This window comes from Leuresthes tenuis, unplaced genomic scaffold (genome assembly GCF_036924035.1).
Source record: "Leuresthes tenuis unplaced genomic scaffold, fLeuTen1.0.hap1 SCAF_7, whole genome shotgun sequence".
Classification (NCBI taxonomy): Eukaryota; Metazoa; Chordata; class Actinopteri; order Atheriniformes; family Atherinopsidae; genus Leuresthes; species Leuresthes tenuis.
In genome coordinates, this window is record NW_027325361.1 from 33224223 (window position 1) to 33251845 (window position 27623).

Genomic DNA, 27623 nt, shown 5'->3' on the forward strand with positions numbered 1-27623 from the left:
CACCCTTCTTGTGAGAAAAGAACTACAGCCATATTGCTCCTTTAAGTGAAAAATGTCTTTAAAGAAATGGTTACCATATAACAATGGCAACAATTCTAAGGACGGCCTCATTCAGGCTCTGGCAAAAGTTTACCAAGGCGCTGCCATTTGGCCCCATCCGTCCCAACATAATACCTGTGAAAACATATTACAATGCCCATGAAATCACAGATGAAAGCCTCTTATTTACATCAATACATCCAATAGAATTGATAAGAATAGTTACCCATAGTGGCTGAAAATATGACAATTCCAAGAACATTCATTCCATCGCTTGTTCCCTCACGTATTTTTACCAGCACATCAGGAGGTGGAGTTAAGTCAAGAGAAAAGTTTTGGATGTCAGTGCCATTATCATCCTGGATGCCATAGATGAGTGCCCGCCTTGTGGTGGACTCTGATTGGGCCTGACTCACAGTGGGCTTGGGCTTCAAAATGTACGTACTCTTTGTTTGATACTGTCAACAAGAGACAGACAGAGAAGTCTTAACAGAGGTCAGATAAAAAAGCTTTGGTGTTCTTTGTGATATCTTACCTGCTGAAATGTGGCCTGAACCAGATTTGATGGGAACATGTTGCTGCAATACAAACAATACTATTACACACACATAACATGGCTTAAGAAAAATAAGAAAGACTAGCAACTGTTACATATCTGCTTTAACATAAAAAGACCCTAAGTGCATTTGCTCTCTAGTCAGTTTATTCTATCTGTATTCTGGCATTTGTCTCCTATATTTATCTTTTAACAAACAAAATGTTATTGCTGTAAATAAAACTTCAGTGAGTCATAGTCAGAGGTGCAGATGAGCCAACATAAAGCAGACCAGAAATCTTCAATAGTGAACTTTCACGCAATGAACTTGTATTAAGAGAGTTGTGGCAGCAGAAATAAACATTCACAGATAAACAAGCAAATGATAAAAAACAGATAATCTTATTGTGCTTACAGAGTAGCACATCTAACCCCATTTGTAGATTCTTGCAATCGAGTGACATTTACAAGTGTCCATCTGAGCAAGCTTAACCTCACATTACTTTCATAAAAGTCTTTCAGAGAATTTTGAACCACACATCATGTCATTTGAAGAGAGGCTGAATGCACAAAATATGAAAAGGCTAGATTAGGACTGTAACTCTTTTCCCAATTTTTTAAAAACATTTTTCTCTTTAAAAGCAAATAACTTTAAGCGATAAACAGCGATATTTATGAGCTGGATAAGACACAACCAATCAGCTTTGGTGTCCCAGTGGCCACTAAAAGATACTGAAGATCTCTGAAAGCATCTTTAAAACTTCAAAACATTCTGTAAAAATTACCAAAATGCAGCAAGAAGGAAAATTATTTTCAGAGCCAGGAACAAGATACCTTACCCCACATTACTCATTTACACTAACTACATTTCCATGACACAAGAAAAATAATAATGGTAGTTTTAGCCCTACCAAAAGTGAAAAGTTGAAATCCACGTAAACATAAACTGCCTCCAGACTGGATTAACCCACCCAGAAAATGAAGTTGTAGCTTGATTTACCTCTGCAGATCTATGCTCAACTAAGCTCAAATGATCCTCAAGTTGATCCTCACATGCCTCAAAGTTTCCTCTTTTTTGGAAAACAGTTAATTTTAACTGTATACTAATACATATGCATTCCCAATAAAGCTTCTCTCATTCACACATTTTTCTGTTTCTTTTGTCAGACGGCTAAACAAATCAGAAATTGTTACTGGAAGTTAGGACAGTAAGATTACAGGTAGCCCACGGTCACTTAAAGCATTTCTGGACTACTGCTCTGCTTTTACAGAATCCTTTGTGTCGTGACGTTAGACATGCTTAAGGCAATTCGATTCAACTCCATTGCTTGTAAACTGTTAGAAGAACGGTGGTGCTGTTTTTTTTATAACCAAGATGAGTTTTAATTGCAGTCCATTCCAAATGTGTATGTACCCATGTTCACTGATGTGCATGAGAATGCATGAGAGCATGTGTATGAGCATGTGGGATGTTTTTAGAATATTTCTTAGGATATTCTAATTTGAATATTTATCTAAATTTCTTTTTAGTATGGAATAAAATGGCATTCCTTACTGATTTGACAGTAACAATGACTGCTGCTCCTGATGCATCAGATCTTTATCTCAGAATATTGTAATTCTTAATGTGCTTTACTTGAAAGTAATACTAAAGCTTGTCTTTTCATCTCGTTCATAAAATGTTAATATCCTGAGCATAATAATGCTCATATATATCTACTGTATGTAACCAACAAGTAAAAAATCATTTGTTTTATCCTCTATGTATCATGCTGTTCCCCATAGCCAGTGCTTAACCTCAATTCAAGGATTCATTATTATTATCCATTAGAGTTGCAGAATATACATACGTTGGAATCAATGAATAACTTAAGCTCAAATGTCATGTGGATGATGTTCAGAAATTATTTATTTTTTTATTTTTTTGATAAAGAGAATCAGGATCCACTTGCCCATGTTTTGTTATAGGCAAATAACTGAGGCTGTTCACCATCAGTTCTATATTATAGTGAAGTCATCTATAGACACGCTGCTTCCACTCTCAAGCCCTTAGATTCAATTTATCATTCTGGATTCGGGTTTGTTACAGGGGACTCGTAAAAGACTCAACACTGCATCTTTGATGAAAAATCAAAATGGACAAGCTGTGATACATGAACATTCACTATTGTTCATCTATAAACTGAAAAGCAACCATCATATTTAAGACAATTGCTAGTCTGGTACTTTAGACCATACCCAAATGACTGGCCTTAGATCTCTACGGAGCTTGGAAAGTGTACTTTTTGCTTTCATCTTGTGGAATTCAGAACAAAGCACATTGAAACAAGCTTTTAAATTAACTTCCTAATTTGTAATAAACTCATTGTAAAATAATGGTGAGAAATCATTTTGTGATTGTGATTGCACTGCTTTTATATGAAATTTTTTTTATAGCTCCTTTATCATATTATTAAACATTTGCATTATTCAACAACACTATTAATCAGGGAAATGATTATCAAGTTTAAATGAATTAATAACAATATGCAGAGAACCTGTGGAAAGTTTAAACATACATATTTCAAAGTGAAAGCGTGGGTATGTTCCCAATTCAGTGGATGCAAACACACACTTGATCAGCCGCCATATTTCTCACCCTTCTGTTATTCTCTTGTGCTTGACCGACCAGCTCATTCTCTTACTTTAAACACTCACAACACAAATCTAACAAGTCCTCTACTTTAAACAACCATCTAGGACTTACATACCACTCATTAGGACATTCTGTAAAGTATTGCCCCTAAGCTGCAGGAAGGAAATTCAACTTATATGAGCATCTCGACATCGAAGCAAATGTCATTCTCAAGTGATTCCTTTAAAAAGCCACAAAATCCTCTTAAGGAAGTAGGAGAGAGAGTTGGCTGGTGCGCTTATGTGCCACGTTTTGAATCATCTATGCATTTTCAAAAGTTCTCTGCAGTATACTAAAACATTTGATCACTTCCTGGTTGACTTTAAATGACAACATCACTTAGTTAAGGTTAAAAACTAATTATGGTTAGAGATAAAATACATTGTTTCTACAATGCGACTGTCACTGTCAACACCATATTACTGGTTGTCTTGGTTACACTTAAACATAATTATGGGGGCCAATGCCAAAGGCAAGGCACACATATTGCTATTGTGTTGGACTCTTATTATTCTCCCGTTTCCGTCACAAATTTTGGCGCGCTACTCCTCCCGCAGCGATGGTCCGACCGGAATGAAAATCACATCGCTGCGTGCGCGCCGATCGGGAGAAGTGTGCTATGACTTTTCTCTCTCATTACTCGAAAGGAATTCTGGAAAATTGGGAAAAAGCGGGCAAATTCCCAAGGGGAAAATGCATTGAGAAGGCCTTAAAGGCCTCCTAACTCAGCCATACAGCATCACACACACATCATTCAAAGTTTGTATGTGACAGGAAAGACTCAACTTTAACTGTGGTAAAGGGCTTGTTAATAGCTTATACAGCTTTGACACAACGGCAGTTTACGTTTTAGGTGGCCAGAGGAGCTCATCTCATGCCTCTCACACTCTAACTTCCACTCTAAAAATCTTTTAAAAAAAAATTCTCAAACAAATGCCACTCACGTCCAAAACATCTGCCTGATCTGGATAAATTTTACATCAAAACGTAGATATTTTAGTTCTCTTTCACCCAATGTGACTGTCATTGAGCTTGGCCTCACAGATTTCTCACAAATCACCTCTCTGCTTGCAGTTTGCAGATTTATGAAACAAAAAACACCCATCATGGCTGACGCTGTTGCACTTATGTTTGAATAGAGGTTTCCTTGAACCAAACATTTGAACTCCATGTGCTCTACCTGCGCAGTGATTTTTTCAAGATTCCCTTGTGAATACTGCGATCTTACCGGATCAGGTCCAGCAGAGCATCAGCAGAACTCATGATATGCTTGCCGCTGTCCTCAGAGTCTTCTTTCTGGGCTGCACCGCCTGGGTGGATGATGGAGACCATTACGATCCCCACTATCACTGCCACAAATGTGGTCCACAAATAATATGACACCGTGATTAGACCAAGCCGACTGGAACACTTTGCATCGAGAGCTGCCAGTCCTGACATCAAACTGGAAGAAGACAGAAATTTGAGTTAGACAGAAATTGGACAGCGAGTGATAACTTAATTTCCATGGAAAATAAATCACATTTATTGTTAATAATACTTTTCTATTATGTGCATCCGTGTCATCCTTTTCAGGATTTAACATACTAACTGAGGCCTGTATATATAAATATGTATATATATTCCATCACTTCAACTACCTCCTGAGATCTTTTTAAAGAAAGAAACCTTCTTACAGCAGACGTACATTAGGTTGCCGAATATATATATATATATATATATATATATATATATATATATATATGTGTGTGTGTGTGTGTGTGTGTGTGTGTATGCATCCATTTATTTCAAAAAGGTTTCTTTCTATGGCCTGCCTACAATATACATTTTCTCTGTGTGATGGTGCATCCCAAAGGCCTCCAAGATGCTTGGCATGCTAAAGTTAATTGCTATGGCGACACGACATCTTGTTTTTAGAAAACTGTGACTCCATAAGGACAGTTATGTTATTCTGCTCTTTATGTACTGTTGAATGTCATGGCTTGTTCTGTCACTTTCACAGGCATTTATGTAAAACATTAAAGGAAAAGTGTCTAATGTGCAAAGGACTGAATGCCATGGCTTTAATTGATTGATGAAGCCGTTGTTGTTGTTACTTTGCTGATTTGTGAAAAGGCTTTAAAGACGATTTTTAACTTTATTCAAAATCAAGCACAATAGAAAATACTTAATATAATCATAGAATTCAGTCCAAAACAACTTAGCAATGGCATATTGTGGTGTTTTGCAATAATAAAACTGCATTATTGAGTTTGTCCACTAGAAGCGCTGTTATCTAGCTGTTGTATTGCTATGTTGATATGGAGACTGTAGAATAAAATGGTCTTTGTCTGACTACTCATGCTGGTGTCACATTGATTAGAACATTGTGATCGTCAGCTACCTGGCAGATCATGGCAACATGGTACACGCTGTAGGTAAGTTGTTTGTATTGATGGATTGGCAAAGGATACACCATCGGCATGGTAGAATTAGCTTATGCCACTGAACCGAGTGTGACATGCCATTGATTGATGGACAGCCTTGATGTTGCCATTTATCAATACTTTCTTGTTTTTACTGTTTTCTGTTAATATTACAATTATTAGTGTTGTAAAGTGTAAGAATTTTCATCAGGGATGATGGTTTCAGTCAAGACTTGGGGATTGGTTTTTATGGCTAACTCCATTTATAAATCATCCATTTATAAAGAGTCCTCTGTGTTTATATCCCTGATAAAACATAGCCACAGATTTAAACAATAAAGAACCCTCAAAATATATATATATATGTGTGTGTGTGTATGCATACATTTCTTTCAAAAAGGTTTCTTTCTATGGCCTGCCAACAATATACATTTTCCCTGTGTGATGGTGCATCCCAGAGACCTCCAAGCCCAGAGACGTTAGTTGACTCTGCTCCTTGACAAGATTAACATAAGGCTTCTTTTTTGCACAGTTAAGTTTGAAAATGTAATCCTGTATTGTAGTACAGGAAGAAGACTGTGAAGCCTCTGGGGCAGAACCAGCAGGCAAAAGGACAGCTTCATCTGCCAGGCTGGCAGGGAACTCAACTCTCTCCCTCTTATTATTCTATTATTTTTCCACTGTTTCTGAATGTTTCACCGTGGGTCCGTGATAATCGAATTTTCAAATTAGCTGTATGTCTTGCATATATAGCAAATTGACAACAAATCTGACTTGATTACTTGACTATTTTTCCCACATTATTTCTTTACCCATATTCTTTTTATCAGATGTTGATGATGGTTCTTTATGCAGTGCCATCTTAGGGATTGTGCTCTTGCCCTTTCTGCAGTGAAATTTCACAAGACTGCTTGAATATGTAAATGGTAGTCTACACTATAGTAGGAGAAATATGCGAATCACTTTAATATTGTTTTTGAGCATCATATTTTCTAAACAGTTTGATGATTTTCCCACACATTTGCTGGCAAAATGGAGATCTGTATTTGCCCTGTGTGGAGCAGAGATAGGCAGATGATTTCTAGCTTCTGATATGATTAAAATCACCTGTTGACATCATCTGAAAAAAACTGTTATCTTATTATTATATTATTATTGTTTAAACCTCAAGACTAGCTCTGAATTGCTTCCACAACCTCTTTATCTGGAATGCATTGCAAGCTTGAAATAAAAAAAATATCTAAAAGTATAAATTGACAATAACAAACAAATTGAATTGAGTTGATAAGAAAAATAAAAGAAAATATACATCCATTTTCTATAGCCGCTTAATCCGTTGGTCGGGTGGCGGAAGGGCTGGAGCCTATCCCACTGGTCATTGGGCGAAAGGCGGGGTATACCCTGGACAGGTCGCCAGTCCATCACAGGGCCACACAGAGACAAACAAGACAAACAACCACACACACTCACTCCTAAGGACAATTTAGAGTCACCAGTTAACCTAACATGCATGTTTTTGGATGGTGGGAGGAAGCCGGAGAACCTGGAGAGAACCCACGCATACAAGGAGAGAACATGCAAACTCCACACAGAAAGAACCAGCTGGGAGTTGAACCTGGAACCCTCTGCTGTGAGGCCACGGTGCTGACCACCACACCCACCATGCAGCCCTAAACCAATATATTGTCCAGGAAGCTGGAGTACCCAGAGAGAACCCACGCATACACGGGGAGAAAGTCCCCAGCCGGGAGTTGAACCTGGAGCCCTCTTGATGTGAGGCGACGGCGCCTCATAAAAAGGGGCTTGGGGGCACAAGTTCTGAGTTTGAGTTGGGTTTCAGACATTTTACTTTTTTAAGATGGAGATCATTACTGTATATATGAAAATACATAGCTATGATATGGGTTTTTTTCCATCTTCCTCCAACAGTTCAATAACAGCTGTTTTTCTCATTTGTCTCTTTCATCATGGTTACATGCTGTCTTAGTAATCCATCCACCCATTTTCTGGCCACCATTGGGTGAGATGCAGGGACATATCTGCTTGATTTTTTACAATTTTGGTTGGATTAAGATGTTTATATGTATTCTATTAGTCCAGTTTTGGTCAGACTAACACAATAATGATTTTCTTCTATTGTCATGTATACATGCTTAGTGTTAGTCCTGTGACGAACTGGGAATCTTTTCAAGTTTAAGTTTTAGGCTTATAAGCTCTTGTTGGGACATTCACTTTTTTACTCTGCATGTCCAAGGACTGTTATTTATTTATTGCACATTGCTGTTCTCCATGCAAGTACAGACGTCGAATAGGAGATTTTAAATTGATGGAAGACAGAGAGCTAAATTGTTCTATGTGTTTGTGTGTATGTGCATGTGTGTGAGAGTGAGAATGTTAAACACATTCTCAGAATAAGTTGCCACAGAGGAACACTGAAAATTGTCAGTCAAGGTGTAAATGGTTGTGAGACAAACTGGGTCAAACCAACTCACTTCCTTGAAGAAAATGTAAACATTACTGTCCTCAAAAGAGTGTCTGTTATCCTTGAGATGTAGGTGGACCGCTTTAAAAATGTTATTGTACTCCTCTTTGCACTAGACTCAGTTTGGATTTGCGTGTTTTTTTCTTAGGGTCGATCCTAGGATTTTTATTCAAGGGTGTTGTAGGGTTATAACTGCCAGATGTAGAATGACAATGTTTGTTGCACCAGCTGTTCTTTTCATCTTTGTTTGATGCTGTATCCTTGTTTTTATTTCTCCAGATTTCTTTGTTGAATTGATAAAGGTCTTGTTTGGATCTCCACAGGTTTTAAGTACTTTTTTTTTAGCAAATTCCTGTCCTGATCTAGTGTAATATTCACTGCCCTTGATTTAAAATTGGATTAAAAAGAGAAATAGTCTTTTGACTGTTTGAAACCATTGAATTCTATGAACCAAGATGTAAAATCAAGTATTTATTCATATTATGAAGGAGGTCAGGTCACTTCAACTGTTTCACTAAATAGTGTATTTAAGGCCATATAGATCATGTAAGTAATAACTGATTGTTTTTATTCCTTTACTCAAACTTGATTACAATGTGGACGTGCCACTTAAGTTCTGCACTGCAGTGAAACAGAACAGAAGGATTTTAATATAATACAATATCATAATTCGCATTATGGCTTTCACATGATCATCCATCCATCCATCTTCTATACCGTCAATCCATTAATCGGGTAGCGGGTGGGCTGGAGCCTATCCCAGCATTCATCGGCAAAAAGCAGGGTACACCCTGGACAGGTCGCCAGTCCATCACAGGGCTCACATGATCATATGACTGGAAATTCCTAATTGAATCAAAGGTAATTGTGTCATGCAGTGATGGTTGTAATGATCTGCCAGTACCTGGACACGACGAGTGGTAGAATCAGCATCTTCAGCATCCTCATAAGCAGTTCTCCAGGAAATTGGAAGTACTTCACCTCCTGTCAGAAAGAATGAATAAGAAATAATGGTTACTGCTAATTTCAGGAGTATTAGATAAGAACTGAAAAGTAAATTAATGTTATTTAGGAGAACATAATGGTACAAAGAGGAACAAAGCTGGAGGATGATGGACTCAGCTTTTGATGAGCCTCTACAGACTCTCAAAATAAAACCAATTACCTTAGGTACATGGACAACAATGAGACTTTGTACTATTGTTGCCATATTTTGGCCACTAAACTGGACTGCTTTACAGATATCAGTTGGCATTTCGATTAAAAATCTTCAGGCTGTTTTATACAAATCTTCTCATGCAACAACATAAAAGCAAAGTTTATGATTTTAATTGTTCCTCTTCTCCTATTTTTCGAGGGTTCTTTATTGTTTAAATCTGTGGCTATGTTTTATCAGGGATATAAACACTGAGGACTCATAAATGATTAATAAATGGAGTTAGCCATAAAAACCAATCCCCAAGTCTTGACTGACACCATCATCCCTGATGAAAATTCATACACTTTACAACACTAATAATTGTAATATTAACAGAAAACAGTAAAAACAAGAAAGTATTGATAGATGGCAACATCAAGGCTGTCCATCAATCAATGGCATGTCACACTCGGTTCAGTGGCATAAGCTAATTCTACCATGCCGATGGTGTATCCTTTGCCAATCCATCAATACAAACAACTTACCTACAGCGTGTACCATGTTGCCATGATCTGCCAGGTAGCTGACGATCACAATGTTCTAATCAATGTGACACCAGCAGGAGTAGTCAGACAAAGACCATTTTATTCTACAGTCTCCATATCAACATAGCAATACAACAGCTAGATAACAGCGCTTCTAGTGGACAAACTCAATAATGCAGTTTTATTATTGCAAAACACCACAATATGCCATTGCTAAGTTGTTTTGGACTGAATTCTATGATTATATTAAGTATTTTCTATTGCGCTTGATTTTGAATAAAGTTAAAAATCGTCTTTAAAGCCTTTTCACAAATCAGCAAAGTAACAACAACAACGGCTTCATCAATCAATTAAAGCCATGGCATTCAGTCCTTTGCACATTAGACACTTTTCCTTTAATGTTTTACATAAATGCCTGTGAAAGTGACAGAACAAGCCATGACATTCAACAGTACATAAAGAGCAGAATAACATAACTGTCCTTATGGAGTCACAGTTTTCTAAAAACAAGATGTCGTGTCGCCATAGCAATTAACTTTAGCATGCCAAGCATGCAGTGAATGTGTGAAACATGGTAGCAGCTGATGAAAACAACTTAATATATCCCTTTTCCACATGTTAAAGCTTGAGAATTACAGTTCTAATTACAGTTACTTCTGGTCCCGTCACAGGTGACAGCCTGCCAGAATCTGTCCTTACTTTTTCTATATTATTTCACTTTTCCTAATTGTTCTCTACTTTAAGTAGTAGATTAAGTAACTAAGTAACAAGTTATCTCATAAGTAAAACGAAGGGGCTTTGTGCGTTTTTTCTCATTTTTCTCGCATTGGAAGTACTCTTATTGTGCCGGATTGTCCTGGCGGAGACGAGCCGGGGTCTCTCCGACTACCCATTTCTCCGACTTCCTATTTCTCCAACTTCCCATTTCTCCGACCATACATTTCTTAATTTTTGCAGCCATTAGTCCGACTCTCCATTTCTCCGATTACCCAAAAGTTCAACTTCCCATTTCTCCGACCATACATTTCAATATTATTTTTCGTACATTAGTCTGACCTCCCATTTCCCCGACTTAAGTATGCCCGGTGTTCTGACTCCAGTAATCACGACAGTGTATTAGACCGACTAGTCTACTTTTACGTGAATATACATATTTGTTTCGCTCAAGCCACTACAAGAGGAGATGATACAACACTGATTAAGCCGTTCGGCTCCTCTAACACCTCGCAGTATTTTTCAGGATTTGTTCTTTTTGTATTTGGTGTCGTAGGGCGACATTGCCGTGCTGGCGCACAGGAAATGACGCATTCGACTTGGTTTTACCTGAAAACAAGAAGGGAGGGAGAAGGAGAGCGCTGCTCAAAGCAACCTGGCGGAGAACCCGAAGAAGCGACAAAGAGGTTCAGAAGTGGATCGCACCAAAAAGAAAAGGCCTTCCCGTTCGGCAGAAGGTCTGTTGTCAAAGAGAGTGAGTGACTAAAGGAGAAGATTGAGCACAGTTTGCATTGGCATTGCTTTTCCTCAATGGAGAGCCCTAAAGGAGGAGATTGGACTAAGGTCCCACACCAATGTTGCCCTGATACTGCTGGATAAGTGACTCTGTTCATTACAAGCAGGATGTGTTGCTGTTACATGTACTGGACCGAGTACTTTATTGTTTTCTTGGAAATAGTGCTATGAATGTAATTTATTGTTAACAACCTGGTGTTCGCCACATTGTGTAACGTTAGCCTAACGAGTAGTAAGTTACAAGGTATGTAGCCTGTGTTGCTGTGTGTAACTTACTGAGGGGAGTCTGTGTGCTGTGATAGGTAAATTTAGTTGCCTAAACGTTATGTTGACAGATGGAAGCTCTGCGTATATGGCTGCCTGTTGTTCCGAAGATGTGACACAACGGAGCTGCAGCTGGTGTAAGCTCACACATTGACAACAATAGAGATGTATCGGCTCCACCGCTGTGGCCGGGGAGGGGAGGGGAGGGAAGGGGGGGTTACACTGAGCCATACGTCATATTGCGGTGCCGGCCCCATCGTTATAACTGTGTTATAACATTGTTATAACGCAGAATTCCTCTAGGGGGCGACAGAAGTTACACACTGCAGCTTTAATCTCCTGTATTTTGACGACACTGCAGTGTAGTCAAAAGCGCATGGGTCCTGCTCCTGTTCCTTTCGTGTTTTAAGACGTGATCAGATGTGATACAGTCAGTGAAAGCTTAATTAATAAATACAAAGTCTTGGCATCCGAAGGAGGAGATGCCTTGAATGGGAAGACCGTGGTGGTTTTCAATGTCACCAGAACGGTACGAAGGTGGTCATAGGAGGTTGAGGAGACTCTGCAGGGGTGGTTCGGGGTGACTGATTGGGATGTGTTCTGCAATGCACATGGGGAGGACATAGATGGACGTACAGACTGCATAACTGAATACATTAATATCTGTACTGACAATGTATAACCTGCTCCAGCGTATGACGGATGACGCGGATATAGAAAATGGATGGATGGATGGACAATGTAATCCCTACTAAAACTATACACTGCTTCCTCAATAAAAAACCATTGGTGACAAACGGCATAAAGACAATTCTGAACAGGAAAAAGGTGGCATTCAGGAGTGGTGAGAAGGAGGAAATTAAGAAGGTGCAGATTGAACTGAGGGAGAAGGTTGGGGAGGGCAAGGAGTCTAACAGGAGGAAGTTGGTGAGCAACCTCCAACAAAACAACATGAGGGAGGTGTGGAGTGGTCTGAGAACTATCACTGGCCATGAAAAAAAGAGTGGCCTGGGGATGGAAGGAGATCTACAAGAGGTCAATGAGTTAAACTTGTTCTTTAACAGATTTGATAGGATGACCGCTGCCCACCCTCGCCCCAGCTCCTCTCATGACTCCTCTCCCCCAACACACTCACCTTTGTCCACCCCCTCCCCTCAACCCTTGATTACCCCTCTACCCCTCTTCACCATCCACCTCAACTCCCCTCCCCCTTTCAGTTTCACTGCACCTTCATCACACCATCTCTCCTCAACGACGCTCCTGTCTCCTGTCTATTCACCTCACCTCAGCCCTGCCCCCCTCCCCCACTGGGGTTCTCTGACAAGCCGCTGGCCTCTTGCAATCACGGTGGAGGATGTGAGAAGAGAGTTCTGTCACCTTCGGCCAGGAAAGTCTGTGGGCCCGGATGGCCTCAGTCCCAAAATGCCAGTCCCAAAAGGGATGTGCTTCTCAGCTGTGTGCTGTTTTTCAATTTATATTCTGCCTGAGTCTGAGCATAATGGTTGTCCCTGTGCCAAAGAAGAAACAGTCGAAAATACACAGTGAATACAAACTGGTGGCTTTGACATCATATGCCATGAAGTCACTGGAGAGGCTCGTCCTGAAGCACCTTCATATAGCTACCCTGCAGTTTGCATACCAGACCCATATTGGAGTGGAAGATGCCATCATCTTTCTGCTGCACAAGGCTTAAGGCCCCAGTATGGTTGGCACGATGACGTCACGGTGTTGTGCTGGCCATGTATAGTGGCGCAAGTCAATGCGCAGTAGTTGCAATCTTCTCTGTCACAGAGGTGTTGCTGCTACGTGAAGGTTACCACTAACTACTCTACAATGATGAAAGTGGAGAAGAAAATAATGCCCCCATTAAGAGCAGGAAGAGTAGCACTGTCATCAATGATCAGCATTCTCACCTATGCTTACATAATAGCTGATGAGCCTGCAGAAGCTGAAATTTCAATAGATGTGTTATCACCATTATAGTCTGATATAGTACTTAGAATATTGTTATAGGACTTTTAAGTGTATTGCATTACCTTTTCTTTGTTTGTTTGTTATGAAATAGTGTGCTTCAATGGACACACTTGGGAATTATCGTTGCCTTTCAGGATACAATAATAATAATAATAATAATAATAATAATAATAATAATAATAATAATAATAATAATAATAATAATAATAATAATAATAATAATAATAGATCGGTTCGCTGGTTTACTTGCTTATGCTGTTTAAGTACCGATGCATGTTCTCGCTGAGCCTGTTTTTGAATTGGTACATCCGGTTTGTCGTTCTCCATGCGTGCCGAATTACAAATTTTGACTGGTGCATCTGGAAGTGCCTTGCTGATAGTGTTTGCAACAAAAAAATAAGTCTGTCTTCTGAGCACCATGCATCAGAAAGTGGAAATTGCGGACTCCCAAAAACAAAAAAGAAACACTGTTGTTAATTACAACCATTTCAAATGTGGTGTTTATATCATGGACCAGAAATCACCCAACTACCCAACACGGAGATGGTCCATGGCTGTGTTTTACAACCTGCTTGACATGGCTGTCACAAATGCATGTCTTGTACACAGCATGTACAAGATCCAAAGAAAGTCGCCAATTGTTCATGCTGGAGCTTGTAGAGGAACTTCAAAACAGGCTTTTGCAGGAAAAGGCACAAGGGGAAGAACACAAACAACAGCGTTTCAGGTTTCTCAGAAGAAAAAGACACAGTGCCAGGTGCGCATACTCTTCAATAATAATAGAAGCACCGATCTTTGCGTACGCTGCAGCAAATACACCTGTGGCAAATGTAGGAAAGACTCACCATGGGAATGTGGAAACCGCTAGATGGGGGAACTGTATGTTACATTTCTGTGCTTTGTATAGAATGTAGTGAGCCTGCTTTTCTTTGTGTGAAACAAACATTTATTTATACTGTCTGTTTGTAGTTTTCCAAGTTGAAATTGTGATTTTTGGGGTACTAATTTCAGTCTTCTGTCCTCTGACATTATGAGATTGGCAGAGTAAATTGTCATTGGAATTGGGGTGTAACCTGCAACCAAATTACCATTCATGAAGGATTTAGTATGTCCCTTCCTAAAATGACAGGCCATTATTAAGATAGGTGTTTTTATGATAAATAGAAAGTGTTTCTAAACGTGTGGTTTAGGTAGTGGTTTACCGTTAAATTTCCCTTGTTAGCGAGTTGTTAGCTCTGGCGCTAACAACTCGCTAGTTTGTTTACATTCCCACTTTAGTTCGTTGCCAGCTGACATACCTGCCTTATTATCCATGAAGGGAAACGTATGTGCGACTTTTAATGTAAACTAGACTGTTTGTGGCTAACTCAGCTCATGCCAGTGGTATCTTCTTATTGCAGCCAACCATTTATTCCGCTGGTCTACGTCTTTTGGGATGGAATAAAGCATATTTTTAGGGTTTCTTTGTCGACTGCTATCACAGCACAACATATTCCTGGCATCTTTCAAATAACGTCAATTTTCGGTCTCTCGCTAATTTTCCTCCTACTCCACTTGTTCTGGTAACGTGACAATGCTGTAACCTGTGACATGGGTGCTGCAGGCGCGAAAATACAGTGACGTCATGTGGTCCTGATGAATAGCTGGATTATTATATATGCCTGCTGTTTGAAAGACCCGCCACTTCAGTCGCTTTTGGTGTGGGCGACCACAGGCGATTTTGTAGCTTTTGGTGTGGCGCTCTCAGTAATGGTCACACTGCACGTTTTTATTTTGAATTTCTTCGGAGCAGCACCAACAGCAGCAAAGAGCAGTTATTTTAACAAGTATTGTGCATTATGTTGGCTAAGAGGAGCTGTTTCACCGTGTAAGACCTTGTTGTAAGACGTTGTTGCTACATGCTAAGAGGCTAGGCCTCTTTATTAGGGCCCAAGCTGCAAGGCAGCAAAGCCCTATTGTATCTGAAGGCGTTATTAGGGCCCGAGCTGCTTTTGTTTTATTGTAGTTTATTGCACCCCTTAGAAAATTTATAAATATCTGTGACATGGGGCTTAGTTTTGCGTAGCCGGACGAGAATCGCTACACACCTTCATCATGCCCAGGTACACATAAAAGCCTCTTGACATCGTCCACAGGAAGTCGCTAATTTTGAGTTGAACATGCCAATTGGTGCCGTTTTGCCTTTTTTCAGATGTCGCATATGATCAAACTCCTCCTACAGATTTAATGTTAACAGCTTCAAACTTGATGTGGCTACCCTTCAATCATGGGGGATTAACAGTTGTGCTCAACTTTTCCAAAGTCTGAATGGTGTGCCCGTGGCAGACCCTCACACTTTGACAACTCGCTACTGCTCGCCACAAAACTTGGGCTCCACCCAGAACGCATACATATGCTCAAACTTACACATGGTTATAGCGCCACCTATTTGGAAACAAAAATAAGCTTAAACCTCCCACATGCATTATCCAGTCGACCCCACACTTCGTAGGCTGCACTTGGGCTTCACCAGGAATGCATACATATGCCCAAACTTACACATGCTTATAGCGTCACCTACTGGTGGCCAAAAACGTCACTTTTTATGCCTGCCGGTAGTACGCCTGGCTGGGATTCTCACATCCTGCTCTACACTTGACGGACGGCTGTGCGGTGTCTGTAATTACTCGTGCACATCACTCAGTCTGAGGACAAATTGTGTTCACATTTATTCATTATAACAGTTTCCCAACATCACCTCTAAGTGTCGCCAAAGAATCAAAAGCTGTAGAAAAGTGCATACGCCAGCCCTGATTTCACGGTCATTTCGCTCTTGATACATCTGATCGTTGACATGAAAAAGTGCATATGCACCCTTTGTACATGAGGTCCCAGAAAACAGAAGAATCAGAGAATCAGAGAATGTGGCCATTTTAAAAATTGGATAGGCCTGACTCAAACTGGTTGGTGATTAATAATTAATTTGATTAATTGTTGCAGTTCTAGGTTGGATGTTTACTGTACTCAGTACTCAATTCGGATTTTTTTTTAAAGTAACTGAGTAGGTTGCTTTGTGTAATGCATAAGTATAATTAAAACTACAAGCTTTAAAATTTACTCTAAGAAGTACTATTATGGAGCCAGATTATTTGAAAAGCAAAGTAACCCCAGTTGGGGCCCACTTAACATCTTGTGTAATCCTGCCTTAAACCCACACCTGGGTAATCCCACTTACAACCCATATTTTATCTATGTTGTCCCCATGTAGGACCAAGATGGGTCTTGTCTGTTTTGCCCAGCTGGGGCCCACCTAATACCTAGTGTAATTCTGCCTTAAACCCACATGTGCAATATTTTAACTGTATGTGCAATATTATTCACTTTCAACCGTCAACAAAAATTGTCATTATCTGCGTTACTTTGTATTTAATGTATCTTGCTTTCTACTCATTACACTTATTTTTATTTTTTCACTTCTTTTTATATTATAATTGCAATGTTGGAGCTCTCCTTTGGGATTAATAAAGTTCTACCTTATCTTATCTTAATTGCACTACAGTATGGATGCAATTATCAACTCAAGCAATGGTTCCACTAAGGACACTGTCTCTGGATTACACTACTGTTTGTAAGAAGAGAAGCTGCGTCATAAAACTCTGTTAGTCGTGTTAGAGTAACAGTTTAGTATTTTTCTACAAGGTAAGAAACATGAAGCATTGTATTACACAAAAAGGTGGTGGATGGGAGTATTTTAATTATATTGTCATACAAAAGAAACTTTGACTACAACTAACTAATGGATGATCACATGTCAAAATAACCTTTGTTGCTGTGCATGCTGGTCTGTTGACATGACTGCAGCAGTTCTCACTTTTGCCATTGTGAAAGTGACACATATATTACTAGGTCAAACCAAGACAAATTTTTTGTCCCAAAAATGAATAAAAAAAGCAGTCATGTGTGAATGTGTCAGTGTCATTCACACATGACACTGACACATTAATTTGCTACCAGATTAATGGAAAGAAGTACACATGTGAAAGACTTCATAACCTTTACTTTTCTCTTTATTATGTCACCCATATTATTCTAATTTAGAGATTCATAATTCTCTTTTGGAGTGCTTCAAAAACGTGAGCTCCTGTCTCTTAGAGGACCCCTCCTGAAAAGACCCTGTCTACTTTGATTGGTCAACAATGGTGGACTGTTGGGCAGATGCAAAGGCCTCTTATGGTGATCTCCTCATGTTCAGAACTACATACCTAGACTTTAGGTGAGCTGTTGCAGACAGTTCAGGATCAATGTATTCTTAGTACAATAGTCACCCAGGGAGAGTATTAGAGGTAACAGAATGACTATAATGTTTTCCCACACAGTTCGTAGATTCGTTATAAACTACCCACTAAGACATCATCGGGCATGTGGAAGGAACTTTCAGCAGCAGCTGCTGCTTTTCTTTGTGGCTGATTTAGGAGAATAGCAATAGAGCGATGTCTTCCTACAGATGGAGAGAGATCTCGACCTTCTAGAACAGTTCCTTGGATGCTTTTCCTAAAAATCGCTACATTTTCTTACAGGTTGCTAAAAAGAATAGACAAGTCAATAAGGGGGTTTGAAAAGTAACTGAATCTAGCTGTGCATTTGCCAAGTTGGCCACAATGCTATGCTAACAGCCAGTTGACCTTGGGTTGCTATGTTGTTGATAATCTGAACAGAGATCCAGATGCAGATTGTGTCTTTCAAGCTGCTGCACCTTGACAATGGAATGCATTTTCTTGTTTTTACTTTGTCTTGATAGTGTTAATTAAAACTTTTGTTCAGACAAGCTTTTTGTTTTGTTTTCTGGCTTTTTTTGAAAGTGTGTTAATTAGTTTTCATGTATTTTCTTCTTGTCATTTGTTGTTAATCTTTTTATTTATCGTATTGTATTTGATTTTGAATCTCTTTGTGATTTAAATCTGAGAAAGATACAATAGAAATTAACTTCAGTCACTTTAGGATATAAACATGGAACTTGTGAGCAGATACTATCGTCCTCAGTCCTCCTGTACAGCCTGCTGTTGTTCAGAGTTTAATATTACCTTTTACTGTCCATATTTATGCATTGTGCTTATACAGAGTTGATACACTCCTTTTTTAAGAGAACAAGCATTAACCCCACAGTGATAAGGGTTAAAGCAGGAAAGGGACTGAGTTGAGTGTTGAGAGAAACTGCTACATGCTTACAGGGACAGTCAAAACAGGTGGGATGAAGCTTATTGTGGAAAATGACTGGAAACAGGGAGATAAGGAGGCGTTCTCCCACACAGGGAGATAGGGTACGAGACTGATATCAGACCAAGGACAAATCAGGGACAGCCAAGTCTAAACCATTGCTTCTCTCAGACAAACAAACAGGACACTATTCTCTCTGTTTATCTCCCTCTTACTCTTTCTCCCTTTCGTGTGTGTGGGCCTCCTCAGTGGTTCACGTCTCTGCAGTTGGCAATCACTCAGCTGTCTTCAATCAACCATCATCCACTTGCTACTTAAGGCTGACGAAAACTTGAAATCAACGGCAGATCGTTGCATGAGCCCCAGTAGTGTGGTTTGGCCTCCCGTTTACGATACCTTGATGTTTTGTGAGGATTTTGCAACTTTGGACTGACCCCAGCCTCGTGGATGTTAGTAGTGACTTTCCAGTGAACTCACCCGCATCGTGGCTCACTTTGTTCTTGCCATTGAATTGCTAACTCACCCCTGTGGAAATAACCTCATTGAACTTTATCCTCGAGTCCTGCGTTTGAGTCCAACCCTGTGTGAGCCTTGAGAGATATAACAAGTCACAGAGGCAAAGAGCTCTGCTATAAACATCATCATCAATTTATTAATTTCTGATAGCTTAATGCATCAAAAGACTTTGCAGCTTTCACTATATTGGTGAATACTGAAATCTCTTTGAAATGGTTTAACCTTTAGTTCTAGCTCCTTAATTGTATATATTTTTTTACTGATAAGGCTGAATAAGCAAAAGGCAGGCACAATGTTAGAGCATTTTTATGGTAACCACTTGTTGATTATTAAGGTATTTGTATTTCATAGAGCTAAAAGTGATGGATGTTGAAGGAGATGGGAGGATGGTAGATTGAAGACCTGCAGGATGATGCATAAAGACAGCTAAAGAATCTTTTTGCAAGGCATTAAGCAACAGAGCTTAGTTTGATGAATATGAGTGGAACAACACTTGCATACAGTTAGCAGAGAAAGTCTGTTGTGCTTTTCACATTTCACACTTCAGCGTCAGGCCGTGTGTGTGTGTGTGTGTTTACAACAAATGCGTTATTGTCAGAAAGATACATCTTAATATGCACTACACATAAAGCTCATTGCCCAGAACATAGGAAGAACAGACAAAAACTAACACACAGGTCTAAATCTCAATGCATACAAATTTTTTGTCAGTGGCGTGACATCAAACACACCTCAGGATTTAATGTGTTGCCCACAAAGCAGAGTGCCATGTAGCGTGGCTAAAGATTGAACCATCATCACTGTGATTAATGGACAATCCACTCAACGTACTACCTCAGTCACTGCCATCTCTTTGGTGAATGCACGAGTACAATAGTGCATTTCAAACCACCAACCACAAAATCTCTGAACTTTGAAAGACATTTGCAATATGCTGGAAAGGGCAAAATCGATGTAACATTAACAATAACACTTGACAAGTTCAGTGCTTGAAAGAGCTGCAGTAGAGGCAAGCTAAAGGGCAGCAGAGCTTACAGCATAACAAAAGAAATGCCAGTTTTTCTGTCAAACTGTGAGTAATGCAAAGTTCAGAAGCTTTAAAGCATTATCAAAAGTGCCTTCTTCTGGCAAAAAAAGTCGTACAAAGAATCGTTGTCAGAAAATAACATTTGACACAGATACTGTAGGTCAGCAGCATATATTCAATGAGAAGTAGAGTTTTTCCATCAGTAAATAAAATGTTAAATGTCGATATTTACAATGTGTAAATGTCAATATTTACAATATTTATGATACTTCGAGCACAAAACATTTTGAAACTGGTCTATACTATTTTATTTTCTGTGACACCTCGTTAGAGGATCATTGTTAATAGATCAAACCGACAGAAATGTCAGATTTCATCATGGCTCTTTCAATCATCTTGCTTTCCATTTATTGAAAACAATAATAAAAAAGTGTTATTATTTCTAAAAAAAGTTATTATCTAAATAACTGAATTTGGTAATGACTGGTTTTAGTAAAAATAAAAATCAACATGAAAATACAGACACAATTGGTATTACAGTGTGCATGGAATTCATACAGTTTCCTGCATTTCAGTGTTTGCATTAGTTAACATCAGTTCAGTCAAATGCAACAGCAATATCCTGGACATATAAAAATCTGTCATCATTCTTCAGCAAACCCCACCTTATTCTCTAAGTTATCCCACTAACTTGAGGTCAGACTGGGTCTGGTCCAAATCTGGACATGTTGGTGTCAACTTTTGTGTCACTGAATGGTAAATGTACTGCATTTATAGATTTCATATTTATAGACGATGAAAGAGATGATGATTATAAATGTAGTGCATTTTTATCTTGCTGATTACTCAAAGTGCTTTTGTGAAACAAGCCGAATTTATCCATTTACATATACATTCATTCAGCAGTGCTTAACCTATACAGACTAACAGTCATTTTATTCTCTGTCATACACACACACACACACACACACACACACACACACTAATGAATATATCAAAGGCAACATGAGGTAAAGTCTTGCCCAAGAACACTTCAACATGTGTTCGGGGGATGCTGGAGCACACACTTCTGAAGCCACTCTTCTTCAATATAGTCCGTAAAAAGTCCTGTTTAGCACCAGCACGATCTTAGCTGTTTACAGAAGTCAACATCTCTTCTTATTTATTTATTTTGAATAATTGTAGCATTTTGCTACTGCACAGTCAAATGTCTCTTCGATATAAATCAATTCTCATCTCACCTCTAAAGCCACAAACACATAAACACGATTGAACAGATTACTGGTACTTCCCTGCTCTGACCAAGACCCTAAAATACAGAGGGATCTGGGTGTCTACAAGCTGTCTGGAAACACAAAGGTCTGTGCATCCCATGTACCCTGTGATAAATCACATTGACAGGCACTTTTATTTGATATACAATTAGAGAAACCATTTGTTTGATTGGATTGTAATCCCCTATTGTGAGAGTAAAGGAGCCACACGCTATTTTTAGGTCTATTTGAGAATATGACTTTAGGCTTTAGTCACAGCGGTAATAAGAAAGAAACGGCTGCATTTTGTCTATTGGGCCCCTACCTAAAACGACCATATTCATAGTAATACAAAAGATGTGTGTTGTAAGGTGTTGAAGCTGCAAATGTTGAAACAGCAGATTATTTTTGCAAGCTTGTGCTTGATTTTTTTTGTTTATTCTTTAATGATTTAAAAAAACATTTATGCACACTTTACTTTACTTTACTTTACTGATACACAAGTCAGAGGATGGGAGGAATGTATAACACTGCTTTGTGCTTATTGTAACTTCAGATGTTTTGCAAAGCTTTTTATCATGAAAGTTATACTCTGAATCTTTCCTCTTCCCTTATCTTCCTTTATGAAGCCTCACACGATGTGTTCATGTTTTTCTTATAGTCCATCTAAAATTATATGAACACTTGGGCATGGTAGCCACAAATACATTACTTTCTGACGTGCTTTCAGTGGAAGTGACGTGAAATTAATTCCACAGTTCAGCTTTTTCCTTGTTGAGCAACACTGAAGGGCATTAACACAAAACAGAGGATTTCATGCTAAGGCCCAGATTTACTGAACCAGACAGATAAGTGTGTGGTCACAAATCACAAATAGTGGCCAGTCCTAAGATAAGTTCTTTGGCTGAAATATAAAAAATAAATGTTTATCAGGTCTACTTTGATAAATAAACATTTTATTTCAGGATCACACAAAAGGCATAAGTGAGAAAGAGTTATTAAAGTCTAACATGTAGCTAAATAACAATAGTAAGGAAAACCGTTTGAACTTACAAAATTGCAAACTTACATAATTGCACCCAAACTGGCACCCCAGCCAATTGCTCACTCTTGGGATATCAGAAAATGAAAGCATGTAAACATAAAGATGCGATGCATCATGTCCTCACCATTTAGTAATGTTAAGTTTGTCTGCACTCAAAGACAATGTGGATGATATCCATCAATAGATGTTAAAGCAAAATACATTATGGTACATACATTTATAAAAAACAAATACAACCAAAAAGACATAACATAAAGAGGTGCAAAAAGTTTTGGTAGAATAGGTTTTGTATGACTCCTTCTGATTAGAGATTCCAAGTTGCCTTATATTTTCTTCATTCCATTAAGAATAACATGACTTGAAAGTCATTTGGATAACATGTTCTTCTGGCATTCCAAATAAACTATAAAAATAAAAAGACACCCTCTCTAACTTTAAGATTAGGCTTAAAACTTTCCTTTTGATAAAGCTTATAGTGAGGCATGGCTCAGGTGATCCTGAAACATCCCATAGTTAAGCTGCTATAGGCTTAGACTGCTGGGGGACCTCATCTGTCACACCTTTCCTCACTTTGCTCTCTTTTTCCCTCTGTTTAATTTCTCAAGTGATATTATGTACATGTGACATTATTGTGGTTATTAACTTCTGTTTCCCTGTTCCAACAGGTATCCTTTGAATGGTGTTATGGTGTTTGTTGTCCCCAGCTGGTCGAGGTGAATGGCCACCCTTCCTGAGTCTGGTTCAGCCAGAGGTTTCCTCTGTTAAAAGGAGTCGTTCCTCTCCACAGTCGCCTTAGGCACACTCAGGGCAGGAGATTGGACCAAAGAGACGTTTCGGTGCAGTCTGTTGGTTTCCTTAGCTAGGATATTGTTTTTGAATTGACTCCGTGTATGAATTGGCTCTGTATGTATAAACTGGACTAATTTTTTATTTAATTAATTGGATTTGATATGATTATGACTACAATGAATTGAACTCCAATTGGCTTGAACTAGACTATATTATTTAAGTGCCTTGAGATGACATTTGTTGTAATGTGGCGCTATATAAATAAAACTGAATTTAATTTAATTGAAATGCGTCAAACCTTTGGAAATCTGCCCCAAAACTGGGAGTAAGTTTAGGGGATACCCTCTTGAATTGAATTGCAGTTTATCTGGGATTTTCTACCATATAGCAGCTATAGAATAGTCTCTGGGGAATGATTAAACAAATGAACAAAAACACTTATTCCGGTTCATTTGGATTAGTTATTTCCCATAAAAAAAATACCCTTTGTGTCTTAAAATTATACAACTCTACACTCTCTCCTTATTTAGTATTCTGAGATATGTGAATATGCAAATAAGCGGTGCCTTTTCCCTCTGGTACTTGCTACCCCCCACGCCACCCTTCTTCTTTCTGCATGTAGCCGATGGGCAGTTTGTGGCCTGCTGTGCCAAAAGGGAAGACATAATACCAGTCAACAGTAGTGTAGTATTTTCCTTTTTCAAAAAGAAGAAAAAACCCTTGTGCTTTATTTGTAAATCAGGAGGAGCATCTTGTTGGGACTACAGAGGTCACTTGTTTGGAAGCTTTAGTAACTTTTGCCTCTCTTTCTTGCTGCTCTTTTGTCTGTTTTGGATGATTCCATTCAGTGCTTGTTTTTCTCCACAGCACATGCAGCTGCATAGTGTCGGAAATACAGTCTTTGTCTCACTATATACTGATGATTTGCTCTTGTACATTTCAATCTAGATAGCTTACTCCCTGTCATTTTCAATGCCTTGGAACTGTTCAGCATATACTCCGGTAACAACCTTGACCAAAAAAGCAAGTTTTTACTAATCACCTCACTGAATAAGTGTCACCACCGTTTGCTTACACCACTACAAGTGGTCTGATAATAGATTTCACTATATGGGAGCTCTTATCCTTGACTGAAAGAGTTTCACTCTTGGTCTGTTTGGCCACTATCCCTTGTGGGCTGGCTCACCTAGTTAAGATGCTTGTCCTTCCCAGAATTCTTTATCTCTTCCAGCACATCAATGTACTCATGACTAAAGCAACCTCTGACAAGTTTGACAAATCTGTGTTAAAATTTCTATGGGACAACAAACCAGCTAGCATTTGAAAAGCAGTCCTTCAATTCCTTAAGAATGAGAGTGATCTAGCCCTCCCTTAATTCACATGATAATGCAAATAGGCAAAAACACCTGTACTTGATGGGTGATATATGGGACTCTCTGCCTCTGACAAGAACAGTTTCAAACAACAGAAGATGGGGAGCTGTGCAGTTCTTAATTTAGTTTATAAGACAAATTTGGAATTATTTCCACACCGTAGCAAAATTTTGTGCAGAAAATTGATGTTTTTGAAGTGTGTTTCAACTCCAACAACTATGCACAGTGCCCCAAACTTACAGGGTAAAAAAAAAAAAAAAAGCACTCTCCTCCACAATCACGGTTTGTATTTGTTACATATAAAACACATTTGTAGCTGTATTTGCTGCAGGAAGGGGCACATACTGAGGTGAGCTTGAGGAAACACACTGTGAGCCAAAGTTGCAATTTCTGAGCACGGATACGTACATAACACCACAACATGAAAAACAGACACCTTCTTCTGGTCTTTAGTGAAACAAGTGCCCACTGATAACAAAACCCTTTCTACTGACTAATTTCAAACATAGCTAATAATGTGTTGCTAAATTCTAACATTAGATAAAGTGTTCCAGATTCCGAGCCTTGAAAGGTTACCCCCAACCCGCAATTTGATGGGACTGATTCATTAGCTTCAAACTCTGACAGTTTGAAGCTGTGTTTTAAGAATGCTACTGACACACTGCAGTTTTATGGTGGAAATCCTTGCCTAGTCTCTAAAGAAATAATGAATCATATTATATTTTCTGGACATGTGACATAGTGATGGTTTGTCAGGATTGTGAAAGTCAGTACTGTATTCAATGCCAGCACTGTAAATGGGGCAACTGGTCAAAGAGGTAAGGTACTTAATTATCCTATGATACAAAATTCAAATATGACTCTGACAAGATGATCCAAAAGTAATTCGTACACGTGTTAATAAATAAAGCATAACATGCCCAACATACAATACTATTCAAGAAATGTGGACACTGTAGAGGATTTGTTTTTGCTGCCCTAAAAACAAATCCTCCCAACTCCTGATCAACATAGTTTTTCCACAAATTTCATATTTGTGCAGGTGGGGCTTCACAGTACAGTCAATAGTACAAATGTGATTTTAATTTGAGATGTAAATAATCCTATAAGCAGTTGGGGCTCTCCTGGAATTTTTTACTTGTTGTTCTTGACACCCACCATATTTGTTAAATGCAGTTTCTTAATTATATTATTAACTGACTCCAGTTAAGGCTCAAGACAGTTGGTATAAAACTGCTAATAGTGACGAAAAGAAAAAAACCTGGATGTGCTACACATCAGTAAACTGTGACACCTTATCCTGTATTTTGATAATTTTCAATTGGTAGATGGCATAATGACAGAGAAGGTGAGAAATCAAGATACACAGGTCACCAGAAACCAGAGTCTAAAGCTAAGAACTGTTGTGCATGTAGACACAAGTATACACATCTGTAAAGTGCTGTTTAGGTGTATGAGGCCCAGGGACAGGGTTGTCTCTGTATGACATCACACCGGGTCAAGGGGAGGAGACAAACTGACCTGCTCTGAGAGACGTCGTGTCCTCAAAAAGAATCCCAAAAGACACCCGATGACCACAGCTAACACTGACATGATGAGGAGCCCATTCTGTTTGCAGACATTCTTCACCCTCACCCACACTGCATCCAAAGCCATGGCCATCGTGAGTTACCTGTCGCGTGTCTTCTCAGCAACCCATAAATGTGGCTGTTCAAAAGCTTTTAACTCCAGGTGTAAGGGTGAAATCAAAGAAAAACAGACTAATGGACTAAGAAAGAAAAGAGAAAAAAAACTCCTGGACAGAATGGGAAGCTATGTGAAATATCCAATCCTGTGATATTTTAAAGCATCTCTCTCATCCTTCCCTCTGATATGGCTGTCTGCAGTGAGCTAAGAGGATGTTTTCCAGGCACTCTCTCCCTCCCTGCCCCACCCATCAACAGCCCTTCATGTGCTCACCCACAACCAGGGGGAGGGAACAGCTGGCAAACCGTGTCCCAGTGGGTTAACATCACCCAATCCTGTCAGAGTGCTACTGTATTAAACAGGTCTGAAGCTGGATTAAAGATCCCTGAGCAATTTGACAAAGGTTAGCAGAGCAACCTCGCAGACCTTCTGAGTCAGGCATAGTGGCAGAGGGATAATTGAGGTCTCTAGTAGATTATGCGCTTTATAAAAAAGATAACCAAGTTGGTCCTTATTGAGCTGCATTATATGGTAATATAACATCTAATATGTAAAACAACCATGATAATAATTCAATTATGTGGTCAAATCAAGGTTAAATTCAAAGTATTCTCAACATTAGAATTCACTTAAAAATGTCCCAGACTTTACAGCAAGTTTTCCTATGAATCCATTTTGGCTAATTCCCTCATGATAATTTACTTTGAAAGCCAGACCCCCTCTTAGTAACTATTTCCATTACTGTAACCATGTGTAGAGATTTTTTAAACAAAAAAACTGAACAATGACAACCCTGTACTATTGCACATCTTAAGATTGCAGGAAGAATGGGACAACATAAAAACCGAAACACTGTATTGCTTGGTACACTGCCAGAATGTCTTTAAAAAGTAAAAAGTTGAAGGTTCAACACCATCACCTAAGCACAAGACAGTTCTGGTTTGTATTTGGCTGAAGTCTGTCTGTGCGGAGTTTGCGTTTTCTTTCTGTGTCTTCTTTGTTTTTTTGTGGATGCTTAGGCTTTCTCTTATAGCCTTGTCATATACATTTGTGATTAAACATTAAGTAGCCATCAGAATGAATATAAGTGTGCATGTCTTTTTGTCTCTTAGCGATGATAAGCCATTAACCCTTGAAAGGGTTTAGAAAATGGATGGAAGAATAAAAGACGTTCAG

At 38.9% G+C, this 27623-nt stretch overlaps 1 protein-coding gene across 1 annotated transcript in view; it reads right to left on the minus strand.

Annotated features, from left to right (window-relative positions):
- slc1a7b (solute carrier family 1 member 7b) overlaps window positions 1-26616 on the minus strand; it is a 35502-nt gene extending 8886 nt beyond the window's left edge. The window contains exons 1-6 of the mRNA XM_072390202.1: window positions 26283-26616; window positions 9040-9119; window positions 4477-4692; window positions 575-617; window positions 266-497; window positions 75-174 (exon numbers count right to left, since the gene is read on the minus strand). Of these exons, the coding sequence (XP_072246303.1) occupies window positions 75-174; window positions 266-497; window positions 575-617; window positions 4477-4692; window positions 9040-9119; window positions 26283-26423 (812 nt within the window). The 5' untranslated portion in view covers window positions 26424-26616. The remainder of the gene's footprint in view (window positions 1-74; window positions 175-265; window positions 498-574; window positions 618-4476; window positions 4693-9039; window positions 9120-26282) is intronic.
- Window positions 26617-27623: the final 1007 nt, after the last annotated feature.